The sequence below is a fragment of the Brienomyrus brachyistius genome, chromosome 4, assembly GCF_023856365.1.
Source record: "Brienomyrus brachyistius isolate T26 chromosome 4, BBRACH_0.4, whole genome shotgun sequence".
Taxonomy (NCBI): Eukaryota; Metazoa; Chordata; class Actinopteri; order Osteoglossiformes; family Mormyridae; genus Brienomyrus; species Brienomyrus brachyistius.
Window position 1 is genome coordinate 9140615 of NC_064536.1, and position 14309 is coordinate 9154923.

The 14309-nt window shown below is 48.1% G+C and overlaps 1 protein-coding gene and 1 long non-coding RNA gene across 13 annotated transcripts in view; one reads left to right on the forward strand and one right to left on the reverse strand.

The window, feature by feature from the left end:
- The window catches only part of LOC125740020 (tripartite motif-containing protein 16-like), a 411298-nt gene that overhangs the window by 263742 nt on the left and 133247 nt on the right, over nt 1–14309 (reverse strand). For 2 of the 10 annotated variants that reach the window (XM_049010682.1, XM_049010676.1), the window contains one exon: nt 13413–13508. The exons of the other annotated variants lie outside the window; for them this stretch is intronic. In XM_049010682.1, the coding sequence (XP_048866639.1) occupies nt 13413–13508 (96 nt within the window). The remainder of the gene's footprint in view (nt 1–13412; nt 13509–14309) is intronic. 10 annotated transcript variants of the gene reach the window in all.
- The window catches only part of LOC125740033 (uncharacterized), a 303704-nt gene that overhangs the window by 247965 nt on the left and 41430 nt on the right, over nt 1–14309 (forward strand). The gene's annotated exons all lie outside the window — the stretch shown is intronic.

Sequence of the window (14309 nt, forward strand, 5' to 3'; positions counted from 1 at the left end):
AGCAGAGAGCGCGGATTAAGTCTGTTACTCAGTTACGTTCTGGGCAGCGCGGAACCGGGACATTAATGGGATAGAATAGGAAGCCTTTATTGTCAGTGTACAGGTAGCAAATACAATATATAGACAGAAATATAAAATATACATATAGAGGGGAGGGGAAAAGCTCCCCCCACTCATCAGGCTTAGATTTCATTACATTTTATTTTATTCAGAATCAGAATTCACTCTATTGGTACAACTGCATGTACTATGAATTTGTTTTGGCAGTTTAGGTGCATTTACAGACAACATAGAACATAAGTCAGAGAAACACACAGTGAGCTATCCCAGCATGCACAGCGACACGGGGGAGTTTGGATAAACCCCAAACCCAGGATAGAGGGGTTCAGTGAATGAGGAGGTGAAGCTGTACAGGAGGGTCAGTCCATCAGAGGAGACTCTGTAGAAGGACAGAGTACCAGCCGCCCGGTCCAGATACACTCCTACTCTGCGGGAGCCTGAGGGCTTTATGGGTATGTCAGTCTGTTTATTATTGTGCCGGACAGAGTAACTGTCAGGAGAGCAGAACAGCATCCATGACTTGTCATTGAATCCAAGCCCACAGTCATAACTCCCTCCTTTCCTCCCGATTCCTTTATAAGTCACTGCTATCCAGGCTACATTTCCACTCCACTCAGCCTCCCAGTAACAGCGACCAGTCAGACTCTCTCTACACAGAACCTGGTACCATCTGTCAAATCTCTCTGGATGATAAGGATATGGCTGCTCTGCCCCCCATGTCACCTTCCTGTTCCCCCCTGACAGAGACAGTTCTCTGTTTGCTGTGTTGGGGTCCAGCGTCAGCTGGCAGGAGTCTGTAGGCAAGAGGAAGAGCGATTAATCCCATGACGAAGCCCAGCATCTCCATCATTATCACTGTCACACCTCACACACTCACTAACACAGAACTCGCTCCAATACACACATTTTATTCCCTATATACTCATGTAGCCGCCCGAGTCTGCGGCGCTCCGGCTGCCCCCTGCGCTGAGAGACTCGCTGGGGCCGAACTGCACTTTAGCCTGCGCTCTATTATTCTGTACGATGCATAAAATATAAAAAGTCAAATATGTGAATTACCTCAGGAAATGTTGGACGCCCGCGCGACGCCGGCGGGAACACGCGCCAAAATAATGCGCATGTTAAACTAATGGCCTTAATTACAGGTAAATAAAATTACAAACATCATTCATCAAACATATTAACCATAAAATCATACGACAAGGATTACCACTAAAAGTGAGTTTGTCTTTAGGTCACAATATGAACGTCTTTTAATCCACTTTGGACACACACCTCTCTCCAGCTGCGCGCAGACGCGACGCTCCCAACGCGGACGCATCTAGGCTGGTTCTCCGCAAAGCGCAGCACTCGCGTATTACACCGCGTTTGCGTACATGGAAACGTTCATATTTCTCTGGTCAAGCTGTGTACTTTACACATGCGCACGTGTCCTATAAGTATTATTAGTAGTAAATTATTATTCTGATATTCCCTGCACACGTACTACAGCCGCGAGGTCTGTGTATGTTTCCATACGTTTTACAAATTCAGAGCGGCAATTCACGGGGGCGCCAACTTTGATCAACTGGCTGGCGTGAGATTGTCATTTCGGGACAAGTCTGCACACATATGCATACACATTTATATGTATATGCAAGCTACCCCAATCCTCATCAAAATAATCTATGTTGGCGTTTAAAGACGAATTTAGAGTGCGACAGGCGGTCGTCCGCGGAGGAGTAAAATGCATCATAAAAGTCTACAGAAACACGTCCGCTTGTACGTGCGTGGAGAGGTACCAGTCTGGCCGCCAAATGTTTTTTGTGTCTTGATTCCGGCTTCGTCTGTCCACTTACGTGAGGATAACAAGACGCATGCGCGACGTGCAGTGCCACCAGAAATTGGCGTGGCAGTATGGTCACGTTTTGTCACGGAACATTGTCTTTACTTACGGTACAGATAGTATTAAAGTAGCATCTGATTTTTTTAAGAATGAGTGTCCAGAAGAGCTGTATATTTTCACAGACAAGAAACAAATATTCGGAACACTATTGTGTCCTTCTTTGTACAGCGTCTTCAAAAAATAATGGCAGCATAAGTTTCTAAAAAGCAGTGTCATGCGTACAAGGTACAATGAAATTCTAACCTGAAATTCTTACTTGCCTACTTTCATAAGCAGCATTATATATATATATATATATATATATATATATATATATAGAGAGAGAGAGAGAGAGAGAGAGAGAGAGAGAGAGAGAGAGAGAGACAGATTAGAATATATATAATCTCTGGGTCTGCCCCCAGGCCTCCTCCAGGTTGGACATGCCCTGAAACACCTCCCCAGGGAACCGTCCAAGAGGTATCCTAGAACCATCAACTGACTCCTTTCAATGCGGAGAAGCAGCGGCGCTACTTTGAGCCCGGATGTCTGAGCTCCTCACCCTCTCTAAGGCTGAGTCCAGACACCCTGCTGAGGAAACTCATTTCTGCTGCTTGTATTCGCAATCTCATTTATTCGGTCATCACCCAGAGCTCATGACCATAGGTGAGGGTAGGAACGTAGATCAACCGGTAAATTAAAAGCTTCAGCTTCCAGCTCAGTTCCCTCTTTTTCCAAATTGCTGCACTGTGATCAAGACTCCGAGATCAAAGTCAAATTGAACTTTATTGTCATCTGCACCATATAGAAGTATAGAGAGAGATGAAATGGCGAAGTTCAGGGCCCACAGTGTAAACATAAACTTAGTCCAATATAGAAAACAAGACAAGACAATGTGCAAAGGACTTACAGGACAGTGCAACTGAGGAAGAGGAGTAGATGTGCAATATTGGGTAATGTGCACTATTGGGTAATGCGCAATATTGTTAGAACTATATTAAATATATTATGTTTTTTCTGTAGTCAGTTAGACCTGAATTCACCATCATGTACACTGTAACAGCCTGAGTTCACAGTGCAAAACAGTGTATGATAATAGTAGTAACAGCAGTAACACGTCTAATATTTCTAACTACCGAAAATAGGAATAGAAGCAGAATAATGGGGATTCTTATTATTGCCCCCATGTCAGAGTGACAAAGTGTTAAGTGCAGTGCAGCGCTTATGGGTCGGTCTGTGGCCTTTAGTTGTGGGGTAAGGGGGGGTTGAGGCAGGGAGGAGGCAGAGTGAGGGATCCTGGGGGGCAGCATGGTGTTGAGGAGCCTGACAGCCTGGGGGTAAAAACTGCCATGCAGCCTGGCAGACCCGGCTCTGATGCTGCAGTATCTTCTCTCAGGTGGCTGGAGTGTGAAATGACCATGTGAGGGATGTGATGGGTCCTGCACAATGCTGCAGGCCTTGCGGACACTCCGTTTGCAGAATGCGGCTTGTAGGGAAGGGAGAGGCATCCCATAATGTTCTCTGCTGTCTTCACTACTCTCTGCAGGCACTTGTGGTCAGATTTGTTGCAGCTGCCACACCAGATGGTGATGCAGTTAGTCAGAACACTGCCGATGGTGCCTCTATAGAACATGGTGAGGATGGGAGGGGAAGGTTTGCTTATTTCAGCGCCTCAGGACGTTTAGTCTTTGCTACGCTTTCTTGAATAAGGATGTGGTGTTATTTGTCCATGTAAGTTCCTCAGTTATGTCCACACCGAGGAACTTGGTTCTCCTTACAATCTGCACAGCAGTACTGTTGATGCTGAGTGGGGTGTGGGCAGGACGTGTCCTTCTGAAGTCCACAATCATCTCCTTGTCAACGTTGACAGATAGATTGTTGTCTCTGCACCTTGTGGACAGGCTTTCCACCTCTTCTCTGTATGCTGAGTCATCTTCTCTGTTTATCAGTCCCACCACAGTTGTATCATCCACAATCCTGATGATGATGGTGTTGGATGTGTTGCAGCCCATACATACTGACTGGGGCATCTCTGTCAGGAAATCCAAGATCCAGCCGCAGAGAGTGGTGTTCAAGCTTAACCCCCTCAGTTTTTGAGGGACGTATTGAAGGTAGAGCTGAAGTCTATGAATAACATCCTGACATATGTGACTCTCTTATCCAGATGTGTCAGGGAAAGGTGACGGGCAGAGGCTACGGTGTCCTCAGTAGACCTGTTGGACCGGTATGCAGATCGGAGAGGGTCTAGAGAGGTGGGAAGATTGGTCTTTATGTATTACTGCCATGACCAGCCTTTCCAAGCACTTCATGATGATTGACATGAGTGCAATGGGGCAGTAGTCATTCAGGCTAGTCACTGATGGCTTCTTCAGTACTGGGATGATGGTGGTTCATGTGAAGCATGCTGGGACAGACCACTGGCTTAAAGAGGTGTTGAAAATGTGTGTAAGGACACCAGCCAGGTGGTCAGTGCATTCTCTCAGCACACAGCCAGGTATGTTGTCAGCTCCTGCAGCCTTGCGTGGATTGACTCTGGATAGAAGACTTCTCACATCAGCTGTGGACAGACAGAGTACCTGGTCACGGGGGGGGGTCCGCTCCTTATTCTGTACAAAAAAGTTGTTTAGCTCTTCTGGAAGGGAGACATCACCGCCACTCATGTGTGGGTGGGGCATGTAGATCGTGATTGGCTGAATTCCCTGCCATATACGGCGTGTGTCTTTGGTGCAATTAAAGTGTTCACTGATCCTCTGTGCATGTGCCTGATTGGCTATCCTCATAGCTCGGGACAGGTTGTCTCTGGGCATCCTGAGGGCAGCCTTGTCTTTAGATCTGAAAGCTGCATTTCTGATTCTTAGCTGTGTGAGCACTTCCCTCGTCATCCAGGGCCTTTGATTGGCTGTCGTTGTCATCGATCACAGAGTTTATATACTCCTCCAGGTTGATGGCGTCACCATTTATAGCAGCCTCCTTAAAAATGTCCCAGTCAGTAGATCCAAAGCAGCCTTGGAGAGCTGAGACGGCACCAGCTGGCCACACTCTGACTGACTGGTTTGTTGTGCTTCAGCAGGGATTTATACACAGGAACCATGAACACAGTGACATGGTCTGAGTAGCCGAGGTGGGGGGGGAAGGGCCTTGTAGGCCTCACAAACGTTTGTGTGAACATTGTCCAGACAGATTCTCCCTTTAGCTGGGATGTTCATATATTGGAAGAATTTGGGTAAAACTGGCTTCAGATTTGCCTGATTGAAATCTCCAGCAATGATGACATAAGACTCTGGATTAGACTCTCTGTTCCTGGCGATTTATTATTTTTTAAGTAATTTATTGCAGCAGACATCTCAGTTAAACCAATTAGGACGTCACAAAGTTCACGATCCACATCAGTTATTCACGTGATGTTTGAGAAGAAAAAATCTTCGATCAAGACTAATGACATACAAATTATTAAAGTACTCAGTGCAGAAATTGGCTATTTTCTTGATGTCATCTGCAACATTTCCATACATCCTCACCCGCATAATGCAGTTGTTCCTGACTTGCTCTCTTTTTAGCCTAAAGAAATAGGCTGAGTTCTGCTCACCTCGTTCAAGCCATTTTTGCCACAATCTAACAAAGGCTCCTTCTGCCTTATGTTTATATATAATCATCCAGTTTATTCTGTAAGGCACCTCCTACATTATTTTCTGTATCAGTCAGACGACTGACTGGTTTGCAGGTTAAAGCAGTAAATCTCATTTATAATTTTGTTTTCTTCATCTCTTCTGATTCGAGCCAAGTCACTACTAAACCTTCTGACAAATTTTGCTACATCATGTTATTATTGCAATACTTTTTTCTGTATTGGGTCGGTTCCAGTGTAAGTCAGTTAATTATTCTATATTCGAAATAGCTACTTTATTTCTCAAGATTGAACTGTTTAATATCCAGTTTGAAGATATTTTATATCCAGTAGACGATGACAAAGATTGCATGTTCTCCCCATGTTGTCGTGGGGTTTCCTCCAGGTACTCCGGTTTCCCCCCACAGTCCAAAGACATGCTGAGGCTAACTGGAGTTGCTAAATTGTCCATAGGAGTGCATGTGTGAGTGAATGGTGTGTGAGTGTGCCCTGCGATGGGCTGGCCCCCCATCCTGGGTTGTTCGCTGCCTCGTGCCCATTACTTCTGGGATAGGCTCCGGACCCCCCGCGACCCAGTAGGATAAGCGGTTTGGAAAATGGATGGATGGATGGATGGATGGATGGATGGATGTTAATGGCTCGGTGGTCAGAAAATGGTGAAGGTATAATGTTTGTTTAAATATTTCCTAATTCATTAGAAATAAGCCAAAAATCAGTTTGTGACTGATTTGAAAAGGTGCTATTGTTTTATCTCTTGTTTAATCTCTTCCATCATTTTTTTTCTTTTTTCAGAAACTGTCATCATGACTATGTATAGTTATTGCAGTCACTGGATGATTAAATAAAACCAGACAGTAGTAAAACTGCATATAGTTCACACTACATAGTAAACAAAACAAGTCGGTTTGCAGCTCTAACCAAAGCGTGTTCTTCAGAGCGCCATCTTGACTCCCTCCTCCTTCTGCATTTAATGCCACAACCTCATACTAACAAGTGAGACTGGAAACGAAGGAACCGACCAAGATGGTTTTCTCGCACTGCCCCCTGGTGGACATGACCTTTAATCCTCCAGATAGATGTAAACTAAGCACAAAGTGTAGTTGTGTCGTGTGAAGTCATGGCCCTAAAGCACAGACTTAGGACATGTTCAGTGGCACAACCAGTTTGGGGACACAACAAAAAAAATTTACAATTCTGACAAAGTCAGTGCAAGTGGGAGGGGCCATCGTGTCCAAACCGTCCGCATAGCTGGATAATTCAGTCAATAACCAATATAGTTTTGTCTAATATTTCCGGTGCCAGCAGTAAAACAACTAGCCAGTTTATTAACGGAGTAACTTTGCATTGTAAATGAAAACCATGCCGCAGGTCTGATAAACAAAATATTGTGGCACTCGAGTGGCGAAGAGATCATGAGGCAGATTGCAAAGTTCAGTTATTGGCATCTTTAATAGCGCGATCGGTAAAAGGACAGTTGGCAGCTTATAAAAACTTATTCTGAAACAGATAAGAATAAATCCAACAAAACTGAATACATATGAACCTTTACTCTCACTGTCACCTATGTTCATCTTTTAAACTGGTGGAAACGCAGGCAGGTTCTGAAAAGGCATCAAGTGACAACCAGCCCAGCACCGGCTCCATGTTGGTGGAAATGAGGCATCAGTACAGTGTTCCCAGGTCCAGCCCAAGTTCTGCTTAAAATCCGCCCAACGGAAGCTGAAACCAGCCCAATAAGAGAGAGAGAGAAGGATTTCTCTCTAAACCAGATACGGAAAAGCTTGTTCATGTGTTTATTTCCAACAGGCTAGACTATTGAAATGGTGTCTTTGCAGGTCTTGGTAATAAATCAGTCAGACAGCTGCAGCTCATCCAGGATGCTGCCACCAGAGTCCTCACTAACACCAAGGAAGTGGAGCATATCACACAGGTCCTTAATCACTGCACTGGCTTCCTGAGCATCACAGGATTGGTTTTTAAATATTACTTGTGTACAAGGCACTAAATGGCACTAACTTCCTTGAACCTTGTGAAGCATCCAGACCCCTGAAAGTTTACTCAGTGTCCCAGAATGAAGACCAAGTAGACTGAAGCAGCTTTTAGTCTCTATGCTCCCTGTCTATGGAACAAGCTTCCTGAAGACCTGAGGTCTGCTAACACTGTCAGCTCATTATAATCTAGGCTTAAAACGTTACTGTTTGCTGCAGGTTCTCCATCCATCCATCCATCCATTATCTCCCGCTTAATCCGGAGTCGGGTCGCGGGGGCAGCAGCTTCAGCAGGGAGACCCAGACTTCCCTCTCCCCGGCCACTTCGTCCAGCTCCTCTGGGGGGACCCCGAGGCGTTCCCAGGCCAGCCGAGAGACATAGTCTCTCCAGCGTGTCCTGGGTCTTCCCCGGGGCCTCCTCCCAGTGGGACATGCCCGGAATACCTCCCCAGGGAGGCGTCCCGGAGGCATCCTGATCAGATGCCCGAGCCACCTCATCTGGCTCCTCTCGATGCGGAGGAGCAGCGGCTCTACTCTGAGTCCCTCCCGAATGACTGAGCTCCTCACCCTATCTCTAAGGGAGAGCCCAGCCACCCTGCGGAGGAAACTCATTTCGGCCGCTTGTACCCGCGATCTCGTTCTTTCGGTCACTACCCAAAGCTCATGACCATAGGTGAGGGTAGGAACGTAGATCGACTGGTAAATCGAGAGCTTCGCCTTTTGGCTCAGCTCTCTCTTCACCATGACAGACCAATGCAGCGCCCGCATGACTGCTGACGCCGCACCGATCCGCCTGTCGATCTCCCGCTCCATCGTTCCCCCACTCGTGAACAAGATCCCGAGATACTTAAACTCCTCCACTTGGGGGAGGACCCCATCCCCAACCCGGAGAGAGCACTCTACCCTTTTCCGGCTGAGAACCATGGTCTCGGATTTGGAGGTGCTGATTCTCATCCCAGCCGCTTCGCACTCGGCTGCGAACTGCTCCAGTGAGAGCTGAAGGTCACGGCTCGATGAGGCCAACAGAACCACATCATCCGCAAAAAGCAGAGACCTAATCCTGAGGTCACCGAACCGGACGCCCTCAACGCCCTGGCTGCGCCTAGAAATTCTGTCCATAAAAACTATGAACAGAATCGGTGACAAAGGGCAGCCCTGACGGAGTCCAACCCTCACCGGAAACGAGTCCGACTTATTGCCGCCCATACGGACCAAACTCTGGCACCGGTCATACAGGGACCGAACCGCCCTTAAAAGGGAGCCCGGTACCCCATACTCCCGGAGCACTCCCCACAGGACCCCACGAGGGACACGGTCGAATGCCTTTTCCAAGTCCACAAAACACATGTAGACTGGTCGGGCAAACTCCCATGAACCCTCCAGAACCCTGCTGAGAGTATAGAGCTGGTCCACTGTTCCACGGCCAGGGCGAAAACCACACTGCTCCTCCTGAATCCGAGGTTCGACAATCCGGCGGACCCTCCTTTCCAGGACCCCCGAATAGACCTTACCAGGGAGGCTGAGGAGTGTGATCCCCCTGTAGTTGGAGCACACCCTCCGGTCCCCCTTCTTAAAGAGGGGGACCACCACCCCGGTCTGCCAGTCCAGAGGTACTGCCCCCGATGTCCACGCGATGCTGCAGATGCGTGTCAACCAGGACAGCCCCGCAGCATCCAGAGCCTTGAGGAACTCTGGGCGAATCTCGTCCACCCCCGGGGCCCGGCCACCGAGGAGCTTTTTGACCACCTCAGCGACCTCCACCCCCGAGATAGGCGAGTCCACCCCCAAGTCCCCACACTCTGCTTCCATATTGGAAGGCGTGTCGGTGGGATTGAGGAGGTCTTCGAAGTACTCCACCGACCCAAAACGTCCCGAGCTGAGGTCAGCAGCGCACCATCCCCACCATAAATAGTGTTGATGCTGCACCGCTTTCCCGCCCGGAGCCGTCGGATGGTGGACCAGAATCTCCTTGAAGCCGTCCGGAAGTCGTTCTCCATGGCCTCACCAAACTCCTCCCACACCCGAGTTTTTGCCTCAGCGACCGCCAAAGCCGCATTCCGCTTGGCCTGCCGGTAGCCGTCAGCTGCGTCTGGAGTCCCACAGGCCAGAAAGGCCCGATAAGACTCCTTCTTCAGCTTGACGGCATCCCTTACCACCGGTGTCCACCAGCGGGTTCGGGGATTACCGCCGCGACAGGCACCGACCACCTTGCGGCCGCAGCTTCGGTCAGCCACCTCCACAATGGAGGCACGGAACATGGCCCATTCGGACTCAATGTCCCCCGCCTCCCCCGGGATATGGGAGAAGTTCTGCTGGAGGTAGGAGTTGAAACTCTCCCTGACAGGGGATTCCGCCAGACGTTCCCAGCAGACCCTCACTATACGCTTGGGCCTGCCAGGCCTGGCCGGCTTCCTCCCCCACCAGCGGAGCCAACCCACCACCAGGTAGTGATCGGTTTACAGCTCCGCCCCTCTCTTCACCCGAGTGTCCAAAACATGCGGCCGCAAGTCCGACGACACGACTACAAAGTCGATCATCGAACTGCGGCCTAGGGTGTCCTGGTGCCAAGTGCACATATGGACACCCTTATGCTTGAACATGGTGTTCATTATGGACAGTCCGTGACGAGCACAGAAGTCCAATAACAAAACACCGCTCGGGTTCAGATCGGGGGGGCCGTTTCTCCCAATCACGCCCCTCCAGGTCTCACTGTCGCTGCCCACGTGAGCATTGAAGTCCCCCAGCAGAACAAGGGAGTCCCCAGGAGGAGCGCTCTCCAACACCCCTTCCAAGGACTCCAAAAAGGGTGGGTATTCCGAACTGCTGTTTGGCGCATAAGCGCAAACAACAGTCAGGACCCGTCCCCCCACCCGAAGGCGGAGGGAGGCTACCCTCTCGTCCACTGCGGTAAACCCCAATGTACAGGCGCCCAGCCTGGGGGCAATAAGTATGCCCACGCCCGCTCGGCACCTCTCCCCGCGGGCAACTCCAGAGTGGAAAAGGGTCCAACCCCCCTCAAGGAGACTGGTTCCAGAGCCCAAGCCGTGCGTCGAGGTGAGTCCGACTATATCTAGCCGGAACTTCACAACCTCGCGCACCAGCTCAGGCTCTTTCCCCATCAGAGAGGTGACATTCCATGTCCCTAGAGCTAGCTTCTGCAGCCGAGGATCGGACCGCCAAGGTCCCCGCCTTTGGCCGCCGCCCAGATCACCTCGCACCCGACCCCTATGGCCCCTCCCATGGGTGGTGAGCCCATTGGAGGGGGGACCCACGTGCCTTGTTCGGGCTGCGCCCGACCAGGCCTGCTGCAGGTTCTCAATAAATTAAATTAGCAGGAGTTTAGTTATACGCTGCCTCTGCAATGTCACTTCTTTTTAGTTAACAGTTCATTTGTTTTTTGGGCTTTTAGACTTTTTAAAATTGTTTTTTAAATTGACAATGAACATGTTTGTAAGTCCCACACCAAAGTTCCGAAGTACCGAAAAAGTACCCCCGCTGCAATGGTGCTTTTGGTACTGGAACTTCTGGTACTGGTACTTGACCGGAAGTTAATGGAAAAGGGAAAGAACCAAAAGTACCGTACCTGGTGCAGTGGAAAAGCACCCTGAATAAACTTGCCTTACTTTGCAATTGGATTCAAAGTCAACTGAGATAAAAAGCTCATGTAAATGTGAAAGACCAGGAGGCAGCAGGAGAGAGAAAGAGAAGCTCCACTAGCAGAAGAAAACGAAACACAATAAAACACAATAAAACACAATAAAACACACTCCACCTCATACAGGGAGAGAGAAGTGTGTGTGTGAACAGACTCACAGTGTAAGAATTCTGCTCTGGTCCTGGGCACTAATACCGGTAGGACGGTGTCTTTGGTAACTAGAAGGAGACAGAGAGAAACAGGGATGTGAGTAAAAGGAATTTACTTGTGGAAGATGGACTTCACTCACTGTGGAGACACCAGCAGTGGGGTATTATCATTATGAGGGACAATAACAGGCATTTTAACAAACTGCAAATCATGGTAAGTTACACATAATACAGATTTTTGGTTTCTATAATGTAGAAGAAACATGTTTCATGTGATCTGGGTTTTGCAGCCAGTAGAATGTGAAGCTCTTTCACCAGTTATCACAAAGATTTAAACGTATTGAAAACAAACTGACTTGGTCACACAAATGTGAGGCTGACTGTACTGCATACTCTCTCTGCATGGTCTACATCGGGGGGGGGGGGGGGGGGGGGGCAATCTTACCCGCAAAGTGCCAGTGTGTACGCAGTTCTTTGGGGTAACCTTTAGGTCAGCTGTTCAATGTCAGGTATGAAACCCTTCAGCCAATCAGTCCTCTGATTCGTAATCCAGCAAAACCCCACAGACAGCCATGATTGGCCAGCCCTGGTCTATATTAACATGAACAGACTAGAAAATGTATTAACCTGGGTGATGGATCTCTGCCATTTTCATTCTGCAAACATTCTCCAGTTGATCTTTCAGCTCAGAAACCGCCTTCCTCAAATTCCCAAAATCAGATCTTGGACTGACAGAGATTCTGGGTCCAAATCCAGCTTCAGGAGTGACAGGAAGAGCCTGGCGCCTCTACAGACACACAGTCTGATTAAACAGCTTCATCAATACAAATGTGTATTGCAATCTAATTAACAGAACCTTTAACATCTGACCAATGACAGACTAGTTCAAATACAAATAACAACATGCATTCATTTGAATGCTCTGGTTTTCTTATTGCCAAAGTAGCTGTTCTGTTACCTGGAGGAAATGGATGTGATCCTCTGTGTGTGAAAGCTGTTCCAGCTCAGAGTGTCTCCTCTTCAGTTCATCGATCTCCTGCTTCAGTCTCTCCATGTCTCCTTCAGCCTTACTCACTACAGCCTTCTCCTGATCTCTGATCAGTTTTGTCACCTCAGAGCGTCTTCTCTCAATGGAGTGGATCATCTCAGTGAAGATCCTCTCGCTGTACTTCACTGCTGACTGTGCTGAGATCTGTTGGTGACACAGGGAGCAGAGGACAGTAAATTACAATTGGCCCCTTTTGAGACTCCAGAGAGCCTCATTGTACAATGGAGATGTGAGCTGACAGGAGGTATAAAAACAGCACAGGGCTGGGGTTTGGAGTGTCACCATGCTGGATGCCTCAGGTACTGAAACCCAGCCAGCACTGATTGGAAATGATCACTCATTAAGCTCAAACACTGTCAGCTGCAGGGATTTGGCTGAGACTGGTGGCTGTATGGAGCAGGTTGGTTGTCACCATTAGCTCTCAGTTTAATAGGTGACTTTTTCGGTGTTTATTTGCATTACGCTGGGTTGTGAAAAGTTGCATTTTTCTCAAATGGGCCTTTTATGGTATTTTTTTGTAAAATAAATAAGCTACTACTACTTCTGTCATGCCCGGCTCGTCCGCTCCTCGTGTGTGCCACGCCCCCTGATTACCCACGTGTGCCTCCCTGATCGTCTCCAGCTGTGTCCGATTAAAGTAATCGGTCTTGTCCTATTAAAGTCCTAGTCTTGCTTGTCTCCCTAGTCCGTCATTGTGGTTATGGTGTGGTTAGCTGTGGTTATGGTGTGGATAAGTGTCTCCTGCTCCCTAGTCTACAATAAACCCTGAGTTTTGCCCCAATTTCTGCCTGTTTGCCTGCTCCTTACCTGCCTACCCGCACGATCGCCTGTCAGCGATCGTGACAGCTGCAACACTTGGTTAAACTCTGTAATCCAGCAACTTTATCCCACTGACCCAGAATAACCCAGAGCAGCATTAATTTGATTAATCCGCGCAAGTCTGTAAATCTGCAATCTGTTGAATCTGAGAGAAGATTTAATATGACCGCAAGCCAGCTGTTATCTTCTCCTTAGATTCATACTCACTGTGACTGAGGCCACAGCCTCTCTCAGCTCCTGCAGCTCCTTCTCTCTCATCTGTATTCTCTGCTGAAATTCCCTCTGTGTTTCACCCATTTGTTTCTACAGATAGGAAACAATACGACAAAACAAGTTTGTTTCATTAGCTGAGATCACATTCATTAATCATCCTGCCCAGGGTGGACCCCAGCCTTGGGCCCTATGCTGCCTGGGAAAGGCTCCAGGCACTCCCCCTGACCATGACCCAGATTACCGGTTAGGAGATGGATGGATGGATGGATGGATGGATGGATGGATATTCGTGAATGATTTATTGACTGTAGGTAGGATAAACTGGACATAGACCCTTTGGTCCTCTTTCCACCTGGTATTAACATGCGTCCTCAGTGATCCAATCAGAAGTGGACAGCGCTAACTATAGGTGTGAAGGCACCCAGGACACATTGAAGATTCGCTGAGATCCGATCACTGAATCCACATTTGGAGGTGGTCTGGGCTGCATATGGCCACATTCTTATAGCAATGTGAAGGTGAATATGTCCTGGGCTGCATTGCAGGACCAGCTACTCAACTGACGTCCTATTTGATTGATGTCAGATCGCATGTCAGTTGATAATGGGCCACTGTGTATAAACTGCACTGTGAACAACAATAATGCATCTTTTCTCCTGCGATACTGAAAAATTTGAATCTGCTGGGAAGTTGGTTTAATATTGGACTGTTGTGACCCATTCATATGGAACCATGTCATAGTGTACATCACTGATGTTCCATGCAAATTCAGAAAGGAAAATGTGTAAAATGGGATTTATTAAAGATGTTTCAGAATTTGAACAGATCATATATTTAATGTGCATGTTGGGGCACAGCCTGGTGCAGGCAGGGAAACAAGGTGATGATGCA